Source organism: Grus americana, chromosome 12 (assembly GCF_028858705.1).
Source record: "Grus americana isolate bGruAme1 chromosome 12, bGruAme1.mat, whole genome shotgun sequence".
Classification (NCBI taxonomy): Eukaryota; Metazoa; Chordata; class Aves; order Gruiformes; family Gruidae; genus Grus; species Grus americana.
In genome coordinates, this window is record NC_072863.1 from 15061256 (window position 1) to 15085962 (window position 24707).

The following is a 24707-nucleotide window of genomic DNA, read 5'->3' on the forward strand; positions in this document are numbered from 1 at the left end:
AAAACTAAGCAGCTGCGTGTAATGTCAATGACAATAACATCTGTGTAGATATTATTTAACTGGTTTTAACCGTGTGAAATTACAGGCTGGTCTAAAGATTTTATAATAGATTGAGCAATCTCTTCTTTGTCAATTACCAGTCAATCTCTGTTTATTCTGTGAATAAACGTTAACAGTAAGGCCTACAGTAAAATCAACAGAAATTCAAATGGGGATTTTCAAACCTGGAGACTTGTCTTTGTAAACAATTTGATGTTCTGTCACAGACCATGAAAGATGATCCTAGAAACAGTTCATGGCTATGCTGTCAGTCACCTAAGTCAATTATTACTGAACTGCTGTCCTCCCTTTAAATGGTACTGTATTCCAGTCATCTACCATTGACACTTTGAGGAGTCTGTAAAGCAAACAGGATACATGAATTATAAGGTATGTCAAAAAGGAGTCAAGGCTGACTGTCAACAGAAAAGCAAGCTTGACAAATTAGAAAGCTGATTCAGTTTTTTTTCCCCTTCACTTAATTTTGGCCAGGCAAGCATAGGGAACCTCCTGGTTTATATTTTTTAAGCAGAATAAGAATACGAAAGCAGTAATGGCACTTACTATAAAATACACACTCTGTATGACTTTTTGAACTCATTTGAAGAACTAGATAAATAGAATGAAAACAAAATGTCTTTTGGTTTCCAACTTAAACTATCTCAGGGGATTCAGTTCAATTCCTAGTGTTCAAGTCCGAACCAGCAGTAGACGGGAAGTCTTAACAGAAAGCAGATGACTTGCTGCTTCTTTTATCACTTCCCTGTATTCTTCTTCCCACCCTTAAATCACCATAAAACTGATGAACTAAAGAGAAATCTTAAAATTCTTTAAGTTCAGACAACACCTTGGTTTTAATTTGCTGCCCAACTCTCCTCAACATCACCCTCACAAGTGTTGTATCTAGCCATAGCAATCAAGAAACCTGAGACCACCAAAAGACAGGAGAAAGCCCCTAAAATCCCCATTACCAGTAACTTGACTTCAAGCCAAAAATTTAGCCCTAGCTTTCCTGAGGTAACACTACAAAAGTATGTCATCTGAGTTTAACCATGAATTTAACAGGAATTTAATCATGGCTAATGATGGGGTAACGGTTTCAGGTTATTTGAAAGTCACAGCTTCAACATCCAATTTAAGGGGTAAAAAATTAGGATATAATAATTAATACAAAAATATCTCTTTTAATATCAGATCTCCTACGATCCAGAAAAAGGGCAAACAGATCATCCTAAATCTCAAAGCAATCAAGTTAGAATTGAAAGGCAGATTGTTTGACTTATCTAGGGGTCAAAGGTATTGCTGTTGTTTTCTCATTACCTACTCTAATACACAGCTTTTACTATAAAGTATCAGCTGTTTTCTTGCAGCACTATAAACTTTTGGATCGCATTGTGAAGGAATGGGTGGATTAATTGCTGAGATCAGGAAAATAAATAATTTTCATTTCTATGCTGTTAGATTTACCTGAAGGTGAACTGCTGGATGGAGCTGAACATCAGAGTCTTCTGTCTGCATATCATGTCATTTTGGTTTTCATTTCACAAGGCACAAACAAAATGAACACATATCCTGCACTATCCACATCTCAAACTACTTTGTACTGTCTCGCTTGGGTCTGAAATCCCACAGCAGTCCTGCGAATGGAAGTCACCATACTGTATAAAACTTCCCAGATGCAAATAAAATAAAATAAAAAAGACCATTTGAGCAAGTTAAAAGCCACTTAAAGAAACGTACCAGCCAGGCAGAAGAAAACAAAACCATTTAATTTGGCTCTGAGCAGAAACACCACTCACTACAAGTTGTTAGCTGCGAGACCAGGCAGTGTGCGACAGTGATTTCACTGGGTATGTACACACAGGTGCACACAAACACACAGCCCCAGCACCCGGTACCTGTCAGCCCTGGGCTTGGCGCTGGCTCCAGCCTCCCAGCATAGCCGGCTCATGCTCAGACGTAGTCTTTGTCCTTATCCCTACAAACATAACAGAGGATCACATAGAGGGTGAGCAGGATGGTGAAAAGGATGAGTGCAAGGAAGACAGCCTTTGCCACCAGGGACACCACGGGCTGTATGTCCCTAGGTGAGGGTGGGAAGCTGGGACCCAGCGGGAGGCACTGCTGTACGTGTGGATGTGTGTGTCTGTGCCACACATGCAGGGTCGCACCCCAGGGAGACCTCTGGGGCCCCTATTCAATCCCAGCCCTGCCTGCAAAGTCCTTCCTTGCACCATCTTTTCTGTGCTCGCTGCGTCCCCCCTGCACAGCACGGCTTTGTTGCTTGCAGAGAGAACAAAGTATTTTACAGGCAGAAAAATGTCACGCAGCATGTTTGTCAGATCCGACAGCAGCTGCTAAGCAGCCAGATCTTAACTTTTCCTCTGGAAGAGTGAAGGGAGAAAACTCTACTGTCTTATAGGGGGCTAAATCTGCTATGTATTTCTTTGGGGGAAAAAGCAGATAAAGTGAGTGGGAGGTTCTCTCAGCTGTGGCACCTATAGTTTGGGTCCAACAGCAAAGAGCTGGTTTCTTTCTGTCTAGTTATTCCTTTTTTTTTTTTTTTTAGCTTTGTCTCTATCAAGTTTCCTGTAACGAGGGATTTCTTTCCTAGTTCTTTGTCCCTTGTAGGAATTATTTTGCTGCCTGGGCAGTCAGCCAAACATTGTAACTGCGGAAGAAATCTTTCTTGATTTACTCCTACAGACCTTCATGAATATTCTTAGAAATGGCATGCTGCTTTATTAGACTTTTGAATTATTAACAGTTCTCAAGTTAATTCCCTGTTAATATTATTTTGACTTTGTTTTATGATTTCATCTGGCTGAGGATAATGCTTACAGGTAGCTAGTCTAGTCTAGTAGCTTCTTTATGCATTGCAGTAGGTGTATTTTATCTTGGATAAATACTTTATGCATAATTGTTCTCTTTTCCAAACTAGTAAGGCTCAACTTTTGAAAATGCAAAATGAAAAACAAGGTTCTAGTTTCACATTTTTTAACCCTGGTAATTCTTTGGTTCCTTAGAAGCTTGTGTACTGCCCTGCCACAGGTCCTATCATATGGGCACATTTCATCCTGCCAGTCTCTGGACATTGCCAATCCCTCTCCCTTCAGTTCCTTTCCCTCGCCCTTCCCTCTCCCTTCCCATGTTTTCATGCTTCTCTCTCATCCTGATTTCTTACCAATCTCCTCACACACCGTCCCCACTGCTGTTACTTGTGCTGGCATGTCCTTGCTTTCTTGTGGCCTTTGACATATCCTTGCCTCATCAGTTGAATATATTGTGCAGAAAGCTCCCGCTGTGGAAGTCTGTCAGCTATTTGTGCTGTTGCCAAAAGAGTTAAAATTGTATCTACAATTTGCCAGTGGATATCTCCAGATGAATCATGTCTTCGAGTAGATCATATTAGCTAATGAATACTGTCAAGGGCTACAAGTAGCTACGGCATTTAATAAATCACATTGCACGTAAGCCTAGCTTCTTAGCTGGTATAAATTACCAGTCCTGTTAGCATTGGAGGAAGGCTTAGACCATTTACTTTTCAGTCCTTTTTTAATCTTTCTGCAGAAGCCAGAGCTTAAGAGATGATTGAATTTTTCTTTTATTAGCATTTCACTTGCAATGTAATCTTGATTAGTGAGGACCTATGGGGATTTTCAGTTCAGAAAGAGTCATCAGATAATCTATCCTGATATACAGTCATCAGATAATCTCTCCTGATCTGCTATACAATTTCATAACCCTTGTTACAGTAAAGCTCATTGACTGGAGTTTGATTAGCATGTATCTTCCAGAAGGGCACCCAGACTTCATTTAAAAATGAAAAATTTCCTGTTTCTCAGGGTCATTTGTTCCAACAGCTAATTACTTTCACTTAAAAAAAAAAAAAAAACCCAAAAAAAGACAAAAGAAACCCCAGCTCTCTCCTCTCTAACCAATATTTGTTTAGCTGAAGTCTTCAGCCTTGATTCTTGTTACGCCTTTCCTGGCTTGGCTAAAGAGTCTTTTAGTACCTAATATTTTGTCTCCAAGAGGGTACCTACATAACATAATTAAGTGATCTCAGTGTCTCTGAAATACACTCAATTCCTTATGACAATTTTTTTCTGAGTATTTTATCACTCTTGCAGCATTTAATCACTATGTGCACAATTTTCAACATTCATCCTGATGCAAGGACATTTAAAAGGCTGATGTGATCAATTCCAGAATATGCAATAAAAGTAGTTCTCAGCCTTTTTAGAATGGACTTTTGTCCCATACATTTTTCCTTTTTTCTTACTGTACACATCGATTCATATCTACAGTAATAAGGAAATGTAGTGTACAGATAGTTTCCACAATAAAAAACCAGAACTAAACTCTTGGAATCATGTCCACAGAAGAGGGATTATGGATAGTAATGTAGTTTAAAAGAACGCTGGCAGGAAAAACTGCCTCCTCCTCCATGTTACTTTTGCATTCCTTTGGGCATGTGTACAGTCCAAGGACAAAGCTAAATAACACATGAAGTCTGCTTTTAGTTCTTCAGGCAACTTGCTGGGTAATGCTGAATAAACAAGTTAACCTATTTTTTTCCACCTTTAAAACAACACTTTGAGATTTCCTAGTAATTTTCTGGAGATAAATTTTAACAAGCATTACGTATCAGTGCCCTAAAAATCAGCTGGACATTTAAACAAATATAGTGAGGTGAATGTTTCCAGTATGAGTATACAAAGGAAAACCAGCCATAAAAGGGGTGGCTTGAGAGGGACACATCCCTAGCTGTTATTCCGATGTGACAGTAAAGAATAATATTTGTCCAAGACTTGTCCATTGCTACCTTAGCTTCTACCACCTAGAAGGAGCTAAACCTACAGTGGGTAGCGTACCTAAGTCCAAAACCACTTCTTCTGTCTCCTTGTGTTAATTCTTACTTTCCCTAGTATCTTCCAGCAGCACTTGTTAATTTTTCATTTTCACGTTAAGATTAGCCCGTTCAATCCAATGATGGCCAGATATCACTGTCTGTTAACAGGAATGTCCCTGAAGACAACCAGACACTCATGATGTGTCCAAACAACATGTGATTTAATGCTATAATATAACAAAAGCCATGTCACAAATTGCAGCAGAAACTATGTGGCAGAATCACAAACAAAATCTGTCTTCAGATCCTCTGGCCTTGGCTTCACTAATAGTTTGAAGAATGGCTGGTGAGGATTTCTATGAACACATACAAGACAGTATAAGCTTACTCAAGTGTGAGATAAAACACAGATGAACAAGTAAGAAATATGACATCTTGAACAGATTCAGAACAGGTTATCTAAGCCCGTATTTTTAAAATAACCAAGCTCAGTGCTTAACTTCTGAAATGCAGTCATAAATTTAAAAGGAAATAACACAACCCGAGATAAACATTGCTGACATGACTCAGGGGCTGCAAGAAGGGGATGTTCCTTTATGTCTCTGTAGCAAGCCTCTTCACAGTCCGAACGTGAGCAGCCAGTTAGCACACCCAGGCTTTCTGAAGCAAACTAAACACAAATTTAGGTCTACTAAGGAACTGGATAGAAACACCATTCTCTACCACACAATCTGATACTCTATGGTGGGTTTTTTTCCCAGTAAAGGCTGCAGATTTGTGCTAGTCCATCAAAAACGTTTTTCAACAGAAACGGCCAGAAAAGGCCATACTGATTCCCTAAAACACAGTTAACTGTTTGGGGGTTTGTGGGGTTTTTTAATATATACTTGAAACGCTTCTCAGTGAGCACTGGATTACGACAACTTTTAGTAGAGCTGTTCCCTAAATACCAAACATACATCACCCCACGCCCCAAAGGCCTCCGCACCCCCGACCACTGCGGGGATCTCCCCGCTTGCGACCCGGCTCCCCTCAGGCGCCGCTCCCAAAAGGGGTCTTCAGCAGGGAGCGACCCGAGCCGCCCCTGCCTTCTCCCAGTGGGGCGCGGCGGAACGGCCTACCAGCCACTGCCCCAAACAAGACCCGCCCCCACCGGGAGGGCTGACGAGGGAGCAGCGCGGTGAGATGCGGGGCAGCGCGGTGAGATGCGGGCCACCGCCTCCCTGCCCGAGTCAGAGCCCAGCCCAGCTACTGACAGAGCTTCCGTCTTGCTTAGAGCGCATGCGCCCTCCGATGACCCGCGCATGCACAGTGCTCACCCGTGAACCCCGTAGACTCACTCCCGTTTCCCGGCAGAAGAACGCCGCCGTGGGGGGCCTGGCGGGCGACGCGCATGCGCGGTGCGGGCTGCCCGGTTCCGGCGGGGGCGGGGCGGCCAGGCCAGGCCAGGCTCCGGTGGCGGCGGCCGCGCCATGCGTGCCTGGTAGAGTGCGGCGGGGGCGGAGGGTCGAGCCGCAATGAACCTGCGCGGCTTGTTCCAGGATTTCAACCCCAGGTGAGGGCGGCCTGGTGCTTAACGGGCGGCCTGGTGCTTAACGGGCGGCCTCGGGCCGCGCCGCCTCGTTAGGGCCTGTTCGGCGGGCCGCTGCCGGGCCGCATGCTGGTGGAGCGGCACCTCGCCCGGTCCTGGCGGCTCCCCGCCCCGGTGTAGCGCTGCTGTTGGGCGGAGGCTCCCCTCCTCCGCGCCGGTAGCGGGACACGTCCGGAAGCGGCGGCGCGGCGGGGCCTGAGCTGAACTGGCGGCGAGAAGGGAAGCGCGGCCGGTCCCGGCTCCGCTGCCCATCCCCGCTCGGCGTCTCGGCGCGGCCGTGCAGCGGCGGGGGGGGTTGTCGCCTGAGTCGGCTACCGGCTTCGGCAGCGTTATGCCGGGAGCGCGCTGGGGAGCGGCGCCGGCCCGGTCTGGAGCAGCGCCGGTGTGCGGTCCGCGAGCGTTTCAGCGGAGCTCGGAGCGGGTGGCCCTTCCGCAGGGCGGCGGCAGCGCTCCGGTGCGGGTGGCTCGGGGGGCGCTTGGAACACGCTGTTCGAGCGGTTCCCTCCCGCCGCCCGCGGGTGTGGGTCCCTGGGGTCAGGGTGGCTGTAAGCGCGGGCGTCCCTCGTCCGGTTTCCAGGCCGGATTGCAGTCATCTTCTTGTTTTATTGCGTGACTTTCTCAGGTTATTCCAAGTCTCATTCTGATTCGTGAATTTTTCAATTTGATGATTTGAGGTATAAAGACTTACACTGGAAAGCAAAGCGGCCTTACGCTCTAACACGGGCACGTAGCTAAATGTATGGCAGAGGCTCAGGTTTTGCAGGTGTGAAGGCATCGTGCTGAATGATCCAATTGCGCTAGACTGCTGATGGCGATGCTTTATTCCGGGCTCTCTTTAACAAGATGATAGTCACTACAACTTGGGGTTCTGCTGTCTTGCAAGCAAGTACAGATTACATGTAGCTTTTAAAGAAGCTGAGAAAATAGATTTTACTGCGTTTGCTGTTACCAGGTATTTTAAGACCCCAGAATGAAGGCCTGCAAGTAATTTGTGCAGGGTGGCATGAAATACTGCGAGTCGTGGAAAAATCTTGCTTGTGAAAGAGGCCCTGCGTGATTGAATCACAAAAAGCTGTGTTCAATGCTTCAGGAAATGCATTGTTGCAGAGAGGGTGAAATAAACAACTTAAATATATGTGGTTGGACGTAATGCGAAAGTAGGAACAGAAGTTCCAGAAGCTTATAAAGTTTTCTTATTGCGAAGCTATGCTTGCAGCTTGTTTGGATGCCATCTAAATGACAAACAAGCAAGCCGAGTGTTGCACTTGTGCAGATAATCTTGAATGTTTTGATGTTTACTGGAACACTAAGGGAGCACTGGTATTTTACCACATGGTGTTTTAGTTCTGTAGTTATTGAGGAGCCAGGGAAAGTGCAAATTAAACAAATATTGGATGTTGGAAAAGTATGAATAGCCTAGGAAGCTGGGGGATCTCTTTGCTGCTGTGAAGAGTGACTGTTGGTTTATACCATCCTACCCTGTGGTAGTTTGATCAAGCACGTGAGGAGATGCTGGCACAATAAAACTGCTTTTTCTTATTAAGGAGCGGCCCAGACACTTGTCCTGAATAGAGACAGAGCACCTTGGGATCCCAACGAGGCAATGCTGATATAACGAATGTTTTATTCTTTGACGAGAGTGAAAGTAGGTAGTTCGAGTTGTGCTGTTGGAGTAAGGGTAGTATTCCTGACTAATACTCCTTTACTCTATGTTAAGTATTTACTCTGTTCCTTAGGTTATCTGTGTTTTGAAATATATATAATTACTTCACTGAAGTGGTCTTGAAGCCTAATTACGTGTTTTATAAAGCAGCCTGTGATCCTCTGGTGAATGGGTGGGTGACTTTTTCCCTTCCTGTAGTGTGAGGAAATCATGCACTACATAATTATTTTGTCTGATTTTTGGTGGCGCAAGCAATTTCTGTGCCACTCCTCTCAAGTATTCCGGATACATTTATTCATTGTTAGGTTGACTAGTTTACAAAATATATCAACGTAACTATTTTAAACTTGTAAGCACCAGCCTCAGTATTCCAGTTAGAAACTTCACTCTATAATCAGTAACTTTGTTAAAAGTTTAACCTGGGTTTTTTTTCTATAATGTTGCTTTTTTTAACAATGCAAAAAATTAAGAAAAAATAAAATCTCTGGAGTCTGCCTTATTACAATATGTAATAGTTTTTAATCTTTAGTTAAAAATAGTGTGGATAAAATTACATAATTTAAGTAACCTAGTTTTTGACGTTCAAAATTCTCATCTGATTTGTACAAAAGAAGACATTTTCTAAAACCATGTACAAGTGGTATATTTCTGAGCCTCTAATAATACAGCTCCTGACTGGATCCTTGTGGGAGGGAACTATTTATAGATGTCCATTCATTAAGTTTGTCATGCAAGAATGCTTTTGATGTGTTCCCTTGAAGCAAAGGTTTTATAAGTGAAAGAGATGACATATGCTCTATTTATGATGTCTTCAGAACTGATTTGATTCTTTGCAAAAAGCTTGACACATGTTTTCAGTTTGGAAGTATCCTGATTAAATTTCAGCTACGATTGATTTTCTTGTTCTCTACAAAGTTCACGTTAAGTTGCCTGCCTTAATTTCTGACTCTTGTTTGTTTGTTTAATAGCAAATTTCTTATTTATGCCTGCCTGCTGCTTTTTTCTGTGTTGCTCTCCCTACGCCTGGATGACAAAATTCAATGGAGTTACTGGGCTGTATTTGCTCCAATATGGCTATGGAAGTTAATGGTGATTGTTGGTGCCTCAGTGGGAACAGGAGTATGGGCTCGAAACCCGCAGTATCGGTAAGTTGAAGATACTTCTTTTGCAAAACAGAGGGAACATAATGTGTTTTCTCTACTGAATAAAATTCATAAATACGTTTTTTAACAAATGAAGATATAGCATTCAGGAGGTTTGTTTTTACCATATTTAAAATAATTATCATAATCCATAGTGTATGCAAACGGTTTTATGCACCTATGGATGTCTTAGTCGTAGTTGCAATAGTTTATCACAGGCTTCAACAGTATTGTCTTTGGAAACTAAAACTTCTCATGGAGTGACTTTTTGCTGTTAGAACATTGGGAATTATTTGATTTAGTATAAGCCATATAGAAATATGTATCTTCATATGCGCTAGGAATATACTGTATTTAATTGGATTATTTTCAAAATCAGTTTCTTGAAATGTACAGATCAGCTTGAAGAACGTGGATTCCACACTCCATGCCCCCCTTCGTGTGTGTATAACCTCAGTGAATGTATGGATGAATATTCAGCGATTCTTGAATATGCAGTGAACATAGAGAATTTTTTTCCAGACTGTAGTGGCAGTTTTATAAGAAATATTCAAGTAGTTTAATACACTAATATAGGCAAATGTGTAACACTTGCAAAGTAAAATGTTTGTGGGAAGAAATTCTGTAAATTCCTTCTCATTTTTGTCAAAGTTGTTTAATGTTGATATTTTAATTGTAAGTCTATCGTAAAATAATTTTCAGACCTTTAGATATATCAGTGTTTACTTTTTTGGTAATCCAAGTAGAATGTGAATTTGGACATGCTAGGGGAAAAGAAAAACTACCTTAAATGAAGTGAAATAAATTCAATCCTCATTTCAAACTACCGTGAATAGTAAATGAAGAATGTTGTGCATAGGTCTCATTCCGATACACTGTATGGTTTAGGTCTTGCTTGCCCCTTCTAGCAATGGTTCTACTTGTGTAGGAAGAAGTGTGGTTTATCAGTCTGTGCTGTTATTTTACAGGCATTTTACTTTTGCAACAGAATATTATCTATCACTGAATACACTGATTTTGGTGAATAAAGAAATTCTGGGGAAAGATGTGGATTCAATGACAGCTGGTGCAGGAACCAAACATGGTTTTAGACTTCACTTCCTAACAGCCTGCATGATACTTGAGTCTTTACATAGTAGCAAAGAAATCCCGTTTTATCTGTGCAGCTATGGAATCCTTAGAAAATTTTCAAGTTGTAAAAATCCCACTGCCCACTTTGAGTAAAATACTTTAAATGTGCAGCGTTATGGGCAAGAAATCCTGTTACATCATTAGGAGTGTAGTTTAATAGTGGCTGGGCATAATGACTATGTTTATTAGGAACAAGTTTTAATACCTGAAACTTATCAATGGTAAACAGAGTGTGCTTTCTCATTGACAAGTGACCTGAATGCTTCCTTATCCTCTCTTTAGAGCAGAAGGAGAAACCTGTGTGGAGTTCAAAGCTATGCTAATTGCAGTAGGCATCCACCTGCTACTGCTGATGTTTGAGGTTCTGGTGTGTGACAGGATCGAAAGAGGAACCCATTTCTGGCTCCTGGTCTTCATGCCATTATTCTTTGTATCTCCAGTGTCAGTGGCAGCTTGTGTGTGGGGATTCCGACATGACAGGTCCCTGGAGGTAATGCTTCATTTGTGTGTGAAATTTGTGGCGATGCAAGACTCTATATTGATTCGGTTCCAGTTCATCTCCCAGTAAAGCATGATATGGATGACTGCATCACTTGAATTAACTTTTTGCACTGACCTGCTAGAGTGAAAAATGAGGATCAGGAATAATGCAATTTTTTCTAATCTCTTCTGTTTTTTTTTCAACTACCAAACTGCAGCATGTTTTAAGCTTGCCTTTTTCTTATTGTGTGTTAAAAGAACTCACCACAAACTCTGCAATATGGACTAACACCAGACACTTGAACGGAAATTACTGAAGAAAATTCCACTGATAGTAAGCACTGTCCCTAGGCAGAATTGAACTTCCAGAGCCCTAGATAATCAGGGCTGGAAATTTCTTACTATCCCAGTCTGTGTACTTAATCTTTAATTTGGGAATGCAGATGGTAGGCATAAAACAGTAGTGTTTTATCTTCTGCTGCTATCTTTTTTCCTCTCTAACTTGCTCCTTTTGTTTTTGGAAGGACTTCACAAGGATTCTCAAGATCCTCCCACAGTTGCGGCATTTTGCAATAAACTTAAGATTCTTACTGAATTGATTTTTTTAAGGTGTTTTTTTTTGCTATGTCCTCAAACTACCCCATGACAATTAAAAATCTGATTTTTTTAGATGAGGTTCAGCTTTTTCAGGTTTTTTAATTTCAAGGGCATATTTCTCTAACATTTAGCATAAGCTGAGTTTCTTTCTAGAGAGAGAAACATTTTTGCTAAGTGATTGCTAGGATGGCTGGTAAACTGATATCTTAAATTGTTGATTGACAACTATTGCAAATAGAATTTCATTTTGCGGAGTTCTATTCAGTTAACCATTCCTAAAAGTAAAATGTGTAGAAGTACTTGCCTTCTACTGGATGGTGCTTGATTACCCACTGATTTACAGGTGACTGCACAGCTGCTAAGTTCTAGCAAAAAAAAAAAAAAAAAATTTGCTCACCCCTAAAAGACAACACCTCTCTCAAAGAAAATAAGTTACGCAGTTGAACTGTCAACTCATTTTTTACTAGTTTGTCATCTTCGTTTACTGCTGTTCTACTTTCTTTTCTTTTTACTCTGGGAAGATTTATTTCCCTTTCATTTGCTAGAATCATAAGAGGGGCTTGTCTTTAATCCAGGATATTAATTTTTGGTATGAGTAATCCAAGTAGTTGTTATTATTTTCATAATAATAATAATTATAATTCAACCTGAAAATATATCGTCTGCTTGTTCCTATTCTGTAACTGGTTAGGTGATCAGTAAGTACATAGTGGGGTTTTGTCCGTGTAGTACAGTGGGCTCAGAAAAAGCTCTCTTCGGTGTTACACTATTTTTACAGTCAATAAAGCACCATTTAAGGCATATTGAATTCATTAAGTTGTGAGCCTAGCCACTCCAAATATACATGCGCTTGTCATATATAGCTCAAATGTTTACTTGATTCTAAAAATTACTTATAACAATTGATCCTCTGATCTATTGTTTTTCTGTCTGTTTGCTCTTGGACATTCCAGGTTGCTTGGTCTTACGCTTGCGTGGGGGATTTTATGCTGGTTTATTCTTTTGAAAAAGCCAGGGGTACAAAATTATTTTAAATCTAGTTTTTCAGTCTCTTTAAAGTAACCTGTACTTCAACAGTGAAGACTTCAGTGCAGTCTCTGAAATAGCCAAGTGCCTGTGGCCTGCTGGATTTTTGACTCCCTGTACTATGAATTTCAAAGGCATTTATCCAAGACATCATAGTATACAATCTTATGGTAGTGAAAAGTAGCGTGTAGTGTCTGCCTTCTGAGAAACAGTACATTTCAAAGATGCCTTACATACCTACATAGGTTTTTTAAATGGAAAATGTTTCTAACTTACACTCAAGAGCTTCAGTTAGTCTTTTCAAATAATAATTTTCTGTTTTATCTTTGAAATTCCTACCCATGCAGGGTTGCCCATAACTTTAGAAACAGAATCTTGCCAAGTCTGATGGTTTTTCGTTGTTTCATTTTGTTCAAGCTAGTCAGAAACTTGGTTTTAAAAGTGTAATTTAGGGTTAGTTCTCATAGTGGAAAGCGGCACATGCAAAAAGCTTTCATTGACATTTTTAATGAGAAGTACTGCTTTTCTGTATTGCCTCAAAACCCAAGTGTCTTCAGCATCATTTAAAATATCTCTCAGTTATACAGTAAATGATTGAATTTGAATGTCATCTTCCACTATTCTATGTATTTCTTTTCCTCCCCAGATAGAGCTGGGACTTTTAAACTGGCCAGTTGGTAGTTAAACCCATGTAACTTTCATCTGTATGTTACTGCAACTTCTAAAGGGTATCTTTAAAGACAAATTTTGCTAATTTTAAATTGAAGGACTTTTTACTACTTGTTAGTTTAATTCTAGCAGTACTTCTTTCCTGAAGAAAAGTGATAAGCATGGAGTCAGAAAAGTCCTTTGACAGATTCTTTGGTTATCCTGGAAGTAGCTTTATCATGCTAAGAGTTAACTAATGTATTTTCTTTTTCTAGCTGGAAATCCTGTGTTCAGTCAACATTCTACAGTTCATATTTATTGCACTCAGACTAGACGAGATCATCAGATGGCCGTGGCTTGTATGTAACAAGTGTTTTCTTCTTATCCTTGTTTAAATGCTGAATTTCATAAAGCTATTTACTATAGGGAACAGTTAATGCATGATTAGAGTCCATGATCACGTTTTTGCTCATTCAGTGGTCATGGGAAACAGGCTGTTCTTTGGGCATTTCATCCTTTGGGGGAGAGGGACGTGCCATCAACTGCACTTAATCTCTGACCAGTTGTTGAAAGAGAAATCCTAACCACAAGTTTCCAGTGGGAACACTAAACTAGCCATGAAAACGACTGGTGAGTTAGGGAATGTGTTGGTAAATATGGTGTGGCAAATGACTAGTTTTATTTGTTGTGTTACCATGCATGTAAATCCACTTGCTGTGCAAGTGGTCACTGTCAAAACTGCTGAGATCTTCTGTCCCAAATGCCTTTAGAATACAAACCCACTGTTTCTGTCTGGCTTTTTGTAAACTAGCCTAAAACTGATAATCTAGCATGATTATGACTGTCTTATCTATTTCCCAAGAAACTAGGAGAAGGATCTAATTTAGAAACTGTTTCAAGTAAGGTGTCCATTGTAGAAAATAATTGCTAAAATCAATTTCAGGTACTGTTTGAGCACGTGCAAAAAAATCACAGAAGTCCTAATAAAGTTGAACTACATTGACTTAATTTTAAATTGTTTCAGCTTGATGGAGTTCACAAAGGTAACTGAGGAACCCCAAAGAGCTGCTATGGCTCATAACAGTGCACGTGACTTGTGAAGCTTTTCTGTTAGAGATTATATTAGTTAAAGAGTATTACACTTAAATTTCTTGTTTAGGCTTAATATGTAGACTTGCTTTATTTAAAAAGTGCACACCTGAAACAAATCAAACTGGTAAAAATGTATGACTGTCAGAGGGGGGAAAGCAGTTAATTTCTTTTTTTCAGGTTGTTTGTGTTCCACTGTGGATCTTGATGTCCTTCCTGTGTCTAGTAGTGCTCTATTACATTGTATGGTCTGTTCTGTTCTTGCGCTCTATGGATGTGATTGCTGAGCAAAGGAGGACACACATAACAATGGCTGTCAGCTGGATGACAATTGTAGTTCCACTGCTCACGTTTGAGGTAGGAAAAAGCATAACGAGTTTTATGTATCTTGTTCTTTTTTCAGTGAGTGATGAATGTCGCTCTCTTTTTTAACTTACTAAAATGAGAGTACCGCTTTTTGTTTTGGAATAAAATACTAACAGCAAACATGAAAGAAAACCAAGAATTCTACAGGGTTTTTTTAAAGTGTTTTGAGTAAAATGTGCATCACATTGGAACTGTAACTACATGTTTCTGTGGAGGCCATTTTTCTTCACAGATGGGTGAAGTTAAAGACCTGAGATCAGCATATGTTTTAAGAAGCTTGAAAGTGAGTATTGCAATTAAACTGACGTTGTGTATTTTTTTTTTTTTTTTCCATTTAGATCTTACTAGTACACAGGTTGGATGGGCATAATTCTTTTTCTTTTATACCCATATTTGTTCCTCTCTGGCTTTCACTGATAACTTTAATGGCAACAACATTTGGACAAAAAGGAGGAAATCACTGTAAGTATCTAAAAATCATGGAAACAGCTTGAAACTCAAGGCTTAAATGTGCTTCATTGAGATTTGTATTTTCAAAAAGGGCTTTTTTGTGTCTATTCTCTCACGAAAGAATTCAGATGTTTGTTACTATTGTTTTCACATTATTTTAGTAAGTTTTCAGTGTTATAGTGTCTCTTGGTTTTTTTCATATTCCTCTAAGAGCATAACTTCTGCTTGGACTCAACTTGAAATTTTAGCCTTTTATCCTTCCTTATTTCCATGGATTTCATTCTCATGGGACGTGACTGGATCTTTCTACTCTGGGTTCTGAAAATAGCGTAGCACCTACCACTTTTAATTAGCATTTGTCCTAGTAGCCTGAACTAGTATTCTTTTCTCTTTGGCCAAATAGTGCTCTGCGCTGCTTAGTCGCAACTTTAGTTGCCTGAGTGGCCAGTGTAGATTTACGAAGTTTTTATCCCCACCACAGCTAGCACTGCCAAAAGGAGCCTTTGCACTTTCAGCCATCTAATGTTACTGAACCACTGCAGATGAGTAGCTCTTCACATTGACGTTGCGGTTCGTGTTCCTTGTTGACAAGGCAATAAAATTTGTTGGGGTTTTTCAGAGTTGAAAGGAACTGGCTGTGGTGTTTGTTATATAAACTCCAGTTCTGGTCTGATTGTGACGTATATTGAGAATTTCTTTATTTGGTCATGACTAAGCTTATCTCCATACATTTAGTTTACTTTTATATTGTTATTATTGCATGGAAAATTGTTACTGGTGATATTTATTTTTTTGATGCGTGCCTTTGATAATTTATGGCCAAATTAGTCTTTTGGAAAGCCACACGTCCATTTTGTATTGTCAGGTTGATGAATATTTATGTAAATTTTCTAAAAAGACTATTCATCTGAAGTAAGCCTTGGAAGACTTGCTTGAAAATCTGCCTTTAAAGTGCTAATCAAAATGCACCGGTTGTCCAGGAAGTATAATCTCTGCAGAAAGATGGGTTGTGTGGGGTCTTCCCTGGCAAATGCTTAAAACTTTGTTTTTGTTCAAAGATTTAACTTGGACAGGCTGTTCCTTTTAACACTGACCTGTGGTGTTGGTTAATAGAGGAGTGCCATCTGCTGAATTACAAGTGCCGCTCACTTAAATGCTCTCTTTTCAAGTCTTTGCATATATCAAAATAGGTGACAAACACAGAATGTGTACTGTTTTCTAATCTAGCGCAGGTAATACCAAGGATGAGCTGCTCCTGGCATCACATATTTGGCCAACAAAAGTTTTGGGGGAATACTGAATACGTACATTACTAATCTATGTCTGCCTATGCCATCACATTCCCTCTGGTATTGTAACCTATATGTATCAAACAAAAGTTGTCATGAATGTCTTCCCACATGACACCAATTGTTTTGATTGAGATGCAAAGTCCTTTTTGTGTTCTTTCTCCGTGTACTGATGTGACCTGACACTTCTTAACATGTGAAATGAAATGGAGTCTTGCTGTAGTAGTATAGCTGTAATTTATACACGTGAATATACACACAGAGACATTGCATGTGCAGACAAGCAGATGCATGCAAATGCGTGTATATATTCTGTATGTATGTCTGTGTATATAATCTCAACTGCAATGTTACTATGTGATAGGTGTAACACACTGAGAAGCAGTGCTAACCAATTTTATATTGTTCATACGCAAACAATCATGAGAACTTAAATGAGGTTGCATAGTCTGCAAATTAAATTTTCATTCTGTTCTAAATAATGTGAAATTATTATTTTTTTTTTTTAGGGTGGTTTGGAATTCGCAAAGACTTTTGCCAGTTCCTGCTTGAAATTTTCCCATTCTTACGAGAATATGGAAATATTTCTTATGATCTTCATCATGAAGATAATGAGGAAACAGAAGAAACACCACTGCCTGAACCACCAAAAATTGCACCAATGTTTCGAAAAAAGACTGGAGTGGTCATTACACAGAGTCCTGGAAAATACGTGATTCCACCTCCCAAGTTAAACATTGATATGCCAGATTAAGATGACAGCAGCATATTAAACTTGAACTGGGAATCAACGGACAAATGTATTTCATCTCATGCCTTGTCCCAATTACTTTAAAATAGGTATTGCTGAATCAGTGGCTTGGATTACACAAATCAGAGATCTTCAAGATAATCTGAGAGTTTTTCCAGAGATACATGGTGGTCTAATTTGTGAATCTTCCTAATGGGTCGGTTGCACGCTTGCCTGTATAGTATTTATATGAACATTTTAGCAGTGTAATATATTGTTTAAAAGTCTCGTTGTGTACAGTATAAGTATTATCTAAAAGTATTTTTTTAAAAACCCTGTATGAAATGCCTATGCTATTCCAGGTGTCTTTTAGGTCCTAAATATACACTTGATTTCCATGTCTGTTTTAAATGCTTTGGGGGTGTCTTAGTACAGTACCTCTTCTACAGTACCACAATCATTGTCTTAACTGCAGAGGCACAGGAGTGTTGTACTTCTCAGGCAAGACTGGAAAGCTTTTTTTGGGGGAAATGGAATGTATAGCAACTTACGTGATGGTTTTGAGTTACCTATGTAAATTTTCATGTAAGTATTTCAACTTTTGCACTGGCTTGGGAGCTAAGTGTTGCTTTTCCAGTTTCATGTTTTAATTCTTCTTGAGCAGCATGTACACCATTCTCCCATTAGACTGGCTGTTTAATAAGCTGTTCCCTTTTGCACTGCGTGTGCAGTCTATGCCAGAAACATTAGCTGTAGTTTTACAGCTGTGGGTTAGCTGGTGTAAGTATCATAGCTCGGTCTTCATTACCAACTTCATGTTGGTGTAAATGATTAAACTTCTCAAGATAGGAACTCATTGGTGTTGGTATAGCATTTTATTGTTTGAAGACAGACCTCCTTTGACAGATTGTCTTGGACTTCCAGGGGCTTTAGAGAACTTTAGTCTTTGAAACCTATTTTATAACAACAGATGTCAGATACTCCCACGTCCTTGCAGCTGCTCTTTGCGTTTAGGTGAACCCGCAGTTTAGGTAACTTAAGTGTCATGGATCGTGTTTCCTTAGTGTTAGCAAGGCAATGAGATAAGAGCAAAGAGTCTATGGACACTTCTGCATGTATGAAAGGTGCACACCTGAAAAACTTCAGAGACGTGGTGCTTTCATTTGTAATGCTGCAGTCTTCCTTCTTCCCTGTGGACCAGGTACTGGCTGAAACCCAACACAGCACTGTCCTATCACTACGCTTAATTTCATTACAGTTTTATTTACTTCTAGGCTCTTGAGTGAGGGGAAAAAAGTAATCTGTAAATGAAAAGCAGCAAGTGCTAAATAGCTGTTTGATGTTGCAAGGAAACACTGTGATGTCATGGCAGTGCAGCATGAGCGTCATAGTGATGCTTGAGAATGTTCCCTTGGGATTCTCAGTCAGTCGGTCACTTCCTTTCAGCTGGCTGGCTGTCAGGACAGCCTGGCAGCTAAGGGAGGTGGATTCAATTGAAAAAATTACTCAAACTGAGAAAAAAATAATTTAAAATGGAGCTTTCCTCATCGGAAACTTCATGTGATTCTGTTCTGGCCAATGGAGTTGAGTCGTCAGCCTTGACTTCTCTCTGTCCGCCATGTGACAAAATTGCAGCTAGTGATGCTGCCTTTGGACCTCCAACAGAAGAAGGGTCTTTACAGTCTTCAACTAAGCAACCGGGGTCAAAAAGAGAGCATCTGAAGTCATCTGAGGAGGGCTGTAGCAAAGGCCATGCCTCTATATGCCTCAGTTTTCTGAAGAAGCTCTGGGACGTTGTTGACAATGACCTGTTTGAGTCCATTTGGTGGGGTGACAACGGAAAGTCTATAGTGATTCATGAAGAATTGTTTGAAGAGGAAGTACTGGCAAGGAAAGGACGTCTGAAAATTTTTGAAAGTGAGAGCATGAGAAGCTTCACTCATGAACTCCATCTGCACGGATTCACCCAAAAGCTGTGGGATTTTCCGAAATCGGGTTCGCGCAAGGACTTGCTGGTAGAAGAAAGACTTAGGGAGGTATGTTGGATCCTCTGCGTGCAAACTAACTCTCGGAATATTCTAGTGGGACAGATTTCTGTTCCAATGAAACAAGCGTTTACCACATAGGAGATGAGGATGGTAATAAATGTTTTGATTGTCATTTGTCTCTCGGCTCATGTTCAGGAGTTCTTGAGGTAACATTTCTGAGTAGTAGAAATGCTGATTAAAAAAATATATGTTGGTTACTTCCAATTAGAACACATAAAATGAAAAGATACTCTCATTGTATCAGAATTTTATTTTTGTTGTTTGCTATGTGTCTTGCTGTACCAAATGCGCAGTTTTCTTGTGGCATTTGCTGAAGGCTGAGAAGGTACGTGTCAGCATCATATCATTACCTTGCATGTTCATTCCATGCTAAAGTTGCTGAAAAGTAATGGTATTTGGGTTTCTAAGTAAGTTTGTATGCTTTTGAAAATCCTTTGCTTCTCTGCTACCGGCAGCAAACACACGAGGCTGGTGACTACTTAACAGGACTGATGGCACCTTTTTATTCAGCCGACACTTCAGGTTTAGAATGCCCCTGATAGTCCTTTATAGCATCCACATTTCTCTTTTGCAATTACAGTTCTTAATTGTCGTGTCTTTGTGGTTTCTAGTCACAAGGTGGTGGCAACTAACTCTTTTCCTTTGCATTTTTTAGTTTCACTTCTACTACAACCCACATTTTAGAAGACATTTTCCCTATCAGCTAATGAAGTACAAACAAAGCTTTGGTCTAAAAAATCAAGTACCAGCAAGATTTGCGCGGGACATGGCTTTGTACGCACGCCTACAGAAAAGAAAAGCAGATGCTGAGCTTGCGTGGGAAGACAGTTCCGAGGAGAAGAGCGGTCCATTCCCAGCGGGTCCAAGGCAGAAGAGGCGCACCTTTGCACCCAGGAAGACTGCGCATGTCAAGGCAGCTGCCCGAGTCAGACGCACCTCTACATCTGCACGCACCGCCCCTCAGACAAATTCAGGCCCTGTGGCAGCAGTAGACAGGGAGAAGCTCCATCCTCTGCCCCCCTCCCTTTTGCCGCAGCACAGCAGCCCCGGCCCGGCTGGCGCCCAGGGTGCTGCTTCTGCTGCCGCTGCCCCAGGTCCGGCCGTGCCCAGCAGCCCCTTCCTACCAGGGCTGGCAGCAGCTGCTGCTGTGTCTGTGCTAAGGCCTCCTCAGGGCCCATCCCCACCATACCAACAGCGCCCGACTTGCACAGGCCCAGATGGCGACCGTGCAGGCAATGGCCTTGGACCCCAGCCCGGGGCCTGCTAGGTACCTTCCGCAGCCCTTTTAGTCTATGCCCTTGCAGAGTCCAAGGGAACAGAGTCTCCTAAGTGTTCCAATAAACTATCTGAACACAAAGCCTCTGCCAGTTGTGCTGTTTTTATAGCCATGCCTGGCCTTGGGCCTTACTCCAGAGTCAGGAAGATTTTCATTGTAATGCAGGGTGTGAGTTTTGAAAAACTCTAAAAGTGCCAAAGTTAGTGCCTTCCATTTGTTACTCTTCACGCTTGTCTTTCTTTAATTCAATGTTAGATTTCCAAAGCTTACTAGTATTTTTCATCTTAAATGAGAGAAAGAAATATTGTAGTACTTCATTCAATTTTGTACAAGCACCTTCTATTAAAGGCCTTTCTCCAAAGGCTGCCAGGTCACAGAGCTGTATACTGCAGACTGCTTCCCCCCATCATATGCACATCTAATGTACCTGACCTGTGAATGAGGAAAATCTGGTCCTTTCTGGACGTTTCAGATTTATGGCACATTATGCGCTCTGTGTGCAGACACCTTGTCCAGCAACTCTGCGCCTCTGTCTGAGAAGCCCCTAGGACTGGCCTTATCTCAGATGATTTCTTTGTCAGTGATCCCACAAATGAAGGGTTAAGAGTGGGCTGTGAGACAGTTGTTGTATTACTGATTGCAGCCTGCTTTCAAGAACCATTTTTCTGAAGGGTCCTACAAACTCTTCCTCATGTAATCGGAGATGTGTGCATCATATAATACGGTTGTATTTACTCATGGCTTAAATTGACACACACTCTATCAACCATGTCTTAAAAAATTGCATTTACTTACTTATATAGGAAAAGTCTAGTAAACATTAATAATTTCCAGTAATAGTCATAAAAATTACATCTTGTTTATTTTGCCTCAAAAGAGCAGTTCTTCAAATGTATTTGCTATTTCAAACAATTAGTTTTGGAAGGGAATCCTGAACAACTCACTGGTATTCAAGATGCTGACTTGTAAACTGCAAGTTTGCATTTAGGCAGGAAAAATAATAGCGAGGGGCAACGCCTATGCTTCTGAAGGGATCAGTTCTTCGGGGATGTCCACCTGCCACACACCTTTTCCCCCTCTGGCAGGAATCGGTTCCAGGAGCCATCTTGGATTTGAAACAACAGTCAAGTATTTCTGTTCTAGATTACTGAGGACAGCTTTGTTTTCTAGGTCCAGAATCTTTTCAGGAGGCAAGTTTTCTGGATACAGTGATGTCTCTCCAATGTCAATTAACCCTGTATTATAAAATTAAAATATAAAATTAGTTGGCTGTTTGATCTTGAGAAAAGTTTTCTGAAAGTAAACCTCCCAGAGGACATACAAACCAGCTAATTTGTTACCAGAAGAACACAATATGAAGCACGCACACCTCAAACCACCGTCATTCACTGCGGAAGATGGCCTGTGTGACTGAACTTAGGTTGGCGAAGAACAGGTGAAGCATGCAGTTATAATATTCACAACTCAGTGATACAGAATTCTGTTAAAAGAAGCCTGCATCTAAGGAGATACTGCTGCTACCTGAACTCTTGTGCTACGTTTGGCCTTGAAACGGCTTCATTAAAAATAAAACTATTCTATTAACATTTTAAAATCATTAAACTATATGGAATTCCTGCTCCCTGGAACCCTTTTAATGTTATGACATGGAATTTCTATATAGCTTAATGGTTAAAAATATTAAAAGAAAGATCAAAGAAGCTTTGATACCTACTCCACAATTTAGTGTGCAATTTATGTCAAGGTTACAAATCTGCATATTACTTTGTACCTAACAATTTTTACTACTGTAGAACCGCAACAATTTTTTGGTGTATGTGATAGAAGTAATTTGTTGTGCAGGAATAGCTAAAAATATTCAAATGAGAATGCAAGACGGTGTAACAAAAGATACCTACAAGAAAAGAGTGCAAAATGAGTGCTGGATAAAACTTTTGTAAGTATACAGTGCAGCAACATACATTGTATTTCAGCACAATATAAGCAAAGAAACACTACTCCATCCTAACTTGGTGTTACAGAAACAAACTTCTTCACTTTCCAAATAACAAGAGGGATAGAGCATTTGTAGAACTGAAATAGGATTTATTTATGTAATACTCCAACATGACATACAAAGCACTGCAATGTCACGACTTCACTTGACTACGAGTGCTGTAAAATGGTTTCAGCAAGAGTTCCTAAGCTCAAAATGCAAAAAGTGTGGAACTGACATTGATTATCATGAAACAAAATAATATGCAACCCACTTTAAACTATCTTACTGTATGACGAGTTAGCACAAATCAATTTTATTTCTTGTACAGACTAGAGTTGTAGGCTAAAGTGAGTGTACATTTCCAACACAATGAAAAATAATAAATTTTATTCACGACTTCCCTCACTGACTCAAGCTTACACTGGTAAGGATTGAAATAACCCCCCAGCCACAACTCAGGCACCACTCCTTCAAAGTTAAAGCAATGTTATAATGAGCAGAACTGTGTAAAGCAGATGTGTATTGACTGAAGCAAATTAATGGATTGAAAGCTTGCTTGGAAAATATAATCCAACACTGCTTACCCGCAATAACTCCTCTGCCAAATTTTTCCCCTTCATCCAACAAATCTTGCACTTGTTTTGGTGTCATACCAAACCTATTCAAAAGAATTGCTCTCCATGTTTCATCTTGCCAGTCCTTAACAGCTATATGAACGGCAACGGTGCAGTTCTTGTAGTCTGCTAGCAAAGGATGCCAGCGAGTCTCTACTGTTTTGACTTTGTTTAAAACTAATCCTGCATAGGGTTGTCGGAAGGAAAGGCAACCGAATTTCATCGTTTTCCTTGCATCAGAACCCGTTTATTTCCTATAAACAAACAGACACTCTGAGATTAGTCTTTACAAACACGTCCGTGCCCACGACAAACTAACAGATCTGCCCGAGCAACTGCCCCGAAGATCAGGACGCTGCGCGCTGCCTCCCGAGGGCGGGTTTTCCACTCCGCAGGGCCCGGGTTTGCGCAGGCCGCCCTTGGCTGGCGCTGCCGGAACAGCCGCCTCAGCGGCGCCAGAAACCACCCCGGCCTCGGAGGGGGACCCGCTGCACCGGCGGGCTGGTACCCGCGACCGGAGTCACTGCCTCCGCGGGCGGGAGTTAACGGGGCACCACGGCGCTGCCCGGCCCAGCCCGGCCCGGCCCCGCAGGCCGCGCTCGGGAGCCGGCTGCTCCCGCGGCCGGAAGGGGTTTAAAAGCCCGCTCCTTAGCGGGTAGTCTGGGGCTGGTCCTGGAGGGATGCCGTCCTCTGCGCTCGTCGCCGCCAGGGCCCGCGTCCCGCTCCCTCCCACGGCGAGCGCTCCGTCGCCTCTCAGCCATGGAGGCCCGGGGCCGCCTCCTACCTGGCTCCGCCAGCTCCGCACCCTTCCCTCCGCTCGCGCGGGGCCGGCTGGGCCGCGCTGCCGCCCCGCTCGGTGCCGCGGTGGGAAGGTGGGTGACGGGGGCGGCGGGCGGCCCTGCTGCTCCTGCTGCCGCTGCTTGTGGGCGGTGTCGCCTGCGCCCCGCGGTGACACGGGGCGGGAGGCGGGTTCCCGCGCTGCGCCTCTGCTGCGGCGCGTGCCCTCCGCTGGTGCCCGTCCGGGGCCGTGGGGGCATGGCCCCACGCGTGGCGGTCGCCGGCGGCCTCGTCCAGCGTCCGGCAGCGCTGCTGAGGGGGCGAGGCCGGCACCTGGCCCCGCGTGTTTTCTCTTCGTTTTTTGTTGCTTATGCCGCGAAAAGGGCGGCTGTCTGGCACCCCGCTTCCCGCTGGGAAGTGAGGGTGGCAGTTAAGGCCCGGCGAAGGCTTTCCAGGGGAGCGTGGCGCCCGGGGTGTGTTTTGGTGGCTGCTGAGACTGCCTGTGGGGCCTTGGCTCTGGCGATGAGCTCTGCCCGTGCTCACCGCCACGGCCCCCTGGCAGTAAAATGGCAGCAGAACCTCTCCGGAGTGCCCTTCCCTGCTGCGGCGTGGCCCCGGTGCCCACAGCGGGAGGGGTGTGCGGAGGGCCCCGTGCCTCCAGAAGTAACTAAAAGCCATTTGGCGTATAAAAACTTGGTGGTCTTTTACCTCCCCGTGTTCTTTGGCCAATAGCTCATTTTATATAAAATTCCCCAAAGTGTTTTCATTCAACCATATTCCTCAAGGTGAATCTTACTTGTATACTGTCGTGGTTTGAAATGTGCATTTTGCATGAATGTGTTGCCTTTCTAATACAAATATTCTGAACAACAGTTACTGTTTGACAACAGAGGTTTTATCTGTGGTAGTCTGTTGTGA

The 24707-nt window shown here is 41.9% G+C and overlaps 4 protein-coding genes across 4 annotated transcripts in view; 3 read left to right on the forward strand and 1 right to left on the reverse strand.

The window, feature by feature from the left end:
- Nucleotides 1-6214: 6214 nt before the first annotated feature.
- TMEM185A (transmembrane protein 185A) lies at nucleotides 6215-17507 on the forward strand. The gene is made up of 7 exons (XM_054839063.1): nucleotides 6215-6449; nucleotides 9117-9293; nucleotides 10704-10911; nucleotides 13448-13531; nucleotides 14442-14618; nucleotides 14966-15089; nucleotides 16876-17507. Exons 1-7 carry the CDS (start codon nucleotides 6412-6414, stop codon nucleotides 17118-17120), a joined length of 1053 nt encoding a protein of 350 aa, XP_054695038.1. The 5' UTR covers nucleotides 6215-6411; the 3' UTR covers nucleotides 17121-17507.
- Nucleotides 17508-17647: 140 nt separating this feature from the next.
- Nucleotides 17648-20928, forward strand: LOC129211647 (heat shock transcription factor, Y-linked-like). Its single transcript, XM_054839062.1, has 2 exons — nucleotides 17648-19132; nucleotides 19800-20928. The coding sequence occupies exons 1-2, from the start codon at nucleotides 18629-18631 to the stop codon at nucleotides 20409-20411; spliced, it is 1116 nt and encodes a 371-aa protein (XP_054695037.1). The 5' UTR covers nucleotides 17648-18628; the 3' UTR covers nucleotides 20412-20928.
- Nucleotides 20929-21239: 311 nt separating this feature from the next.
- On the reverse strand, nucleotides 21240-24278 carry LOC129211649 (protein EOLA1-like). The gene is made up of 3 exons (XM_054839064.1): nucleotides 23797-24278; nucleotides 22983-23266; nucleotides 21240-21655 (listed from the first exon to the last, which is right to left on the reverse strand). The coding sequence occupies exons 2-3, from the start codon at nucleotides 23233-23235 to the stop codon at nucleotides 21438-21440; spliced, it is 471 nt and encodes a 156-aa protein (XP_054695039.1). The 5' UTR covers nucleotides 23236-23266; nucleotides 23797-24278; the 3' UTR covers nucleotides 21240-21437.
- Nucleotides 23276-24707, forward strand: part of MAMLD1 (mastermind like domain containing 1) — a 274819-nt gene continuing 273387 nt past the window's right edge. The window contains exon 1 of the mRNA XM_054839059.1: nucleotides 23276-23884. The gene's annotated coding sequence lies outside the window, so the exon portion shown is untranslated. The remainder of the gene's footprint in view (nucleotides 23885-24707) is intronic.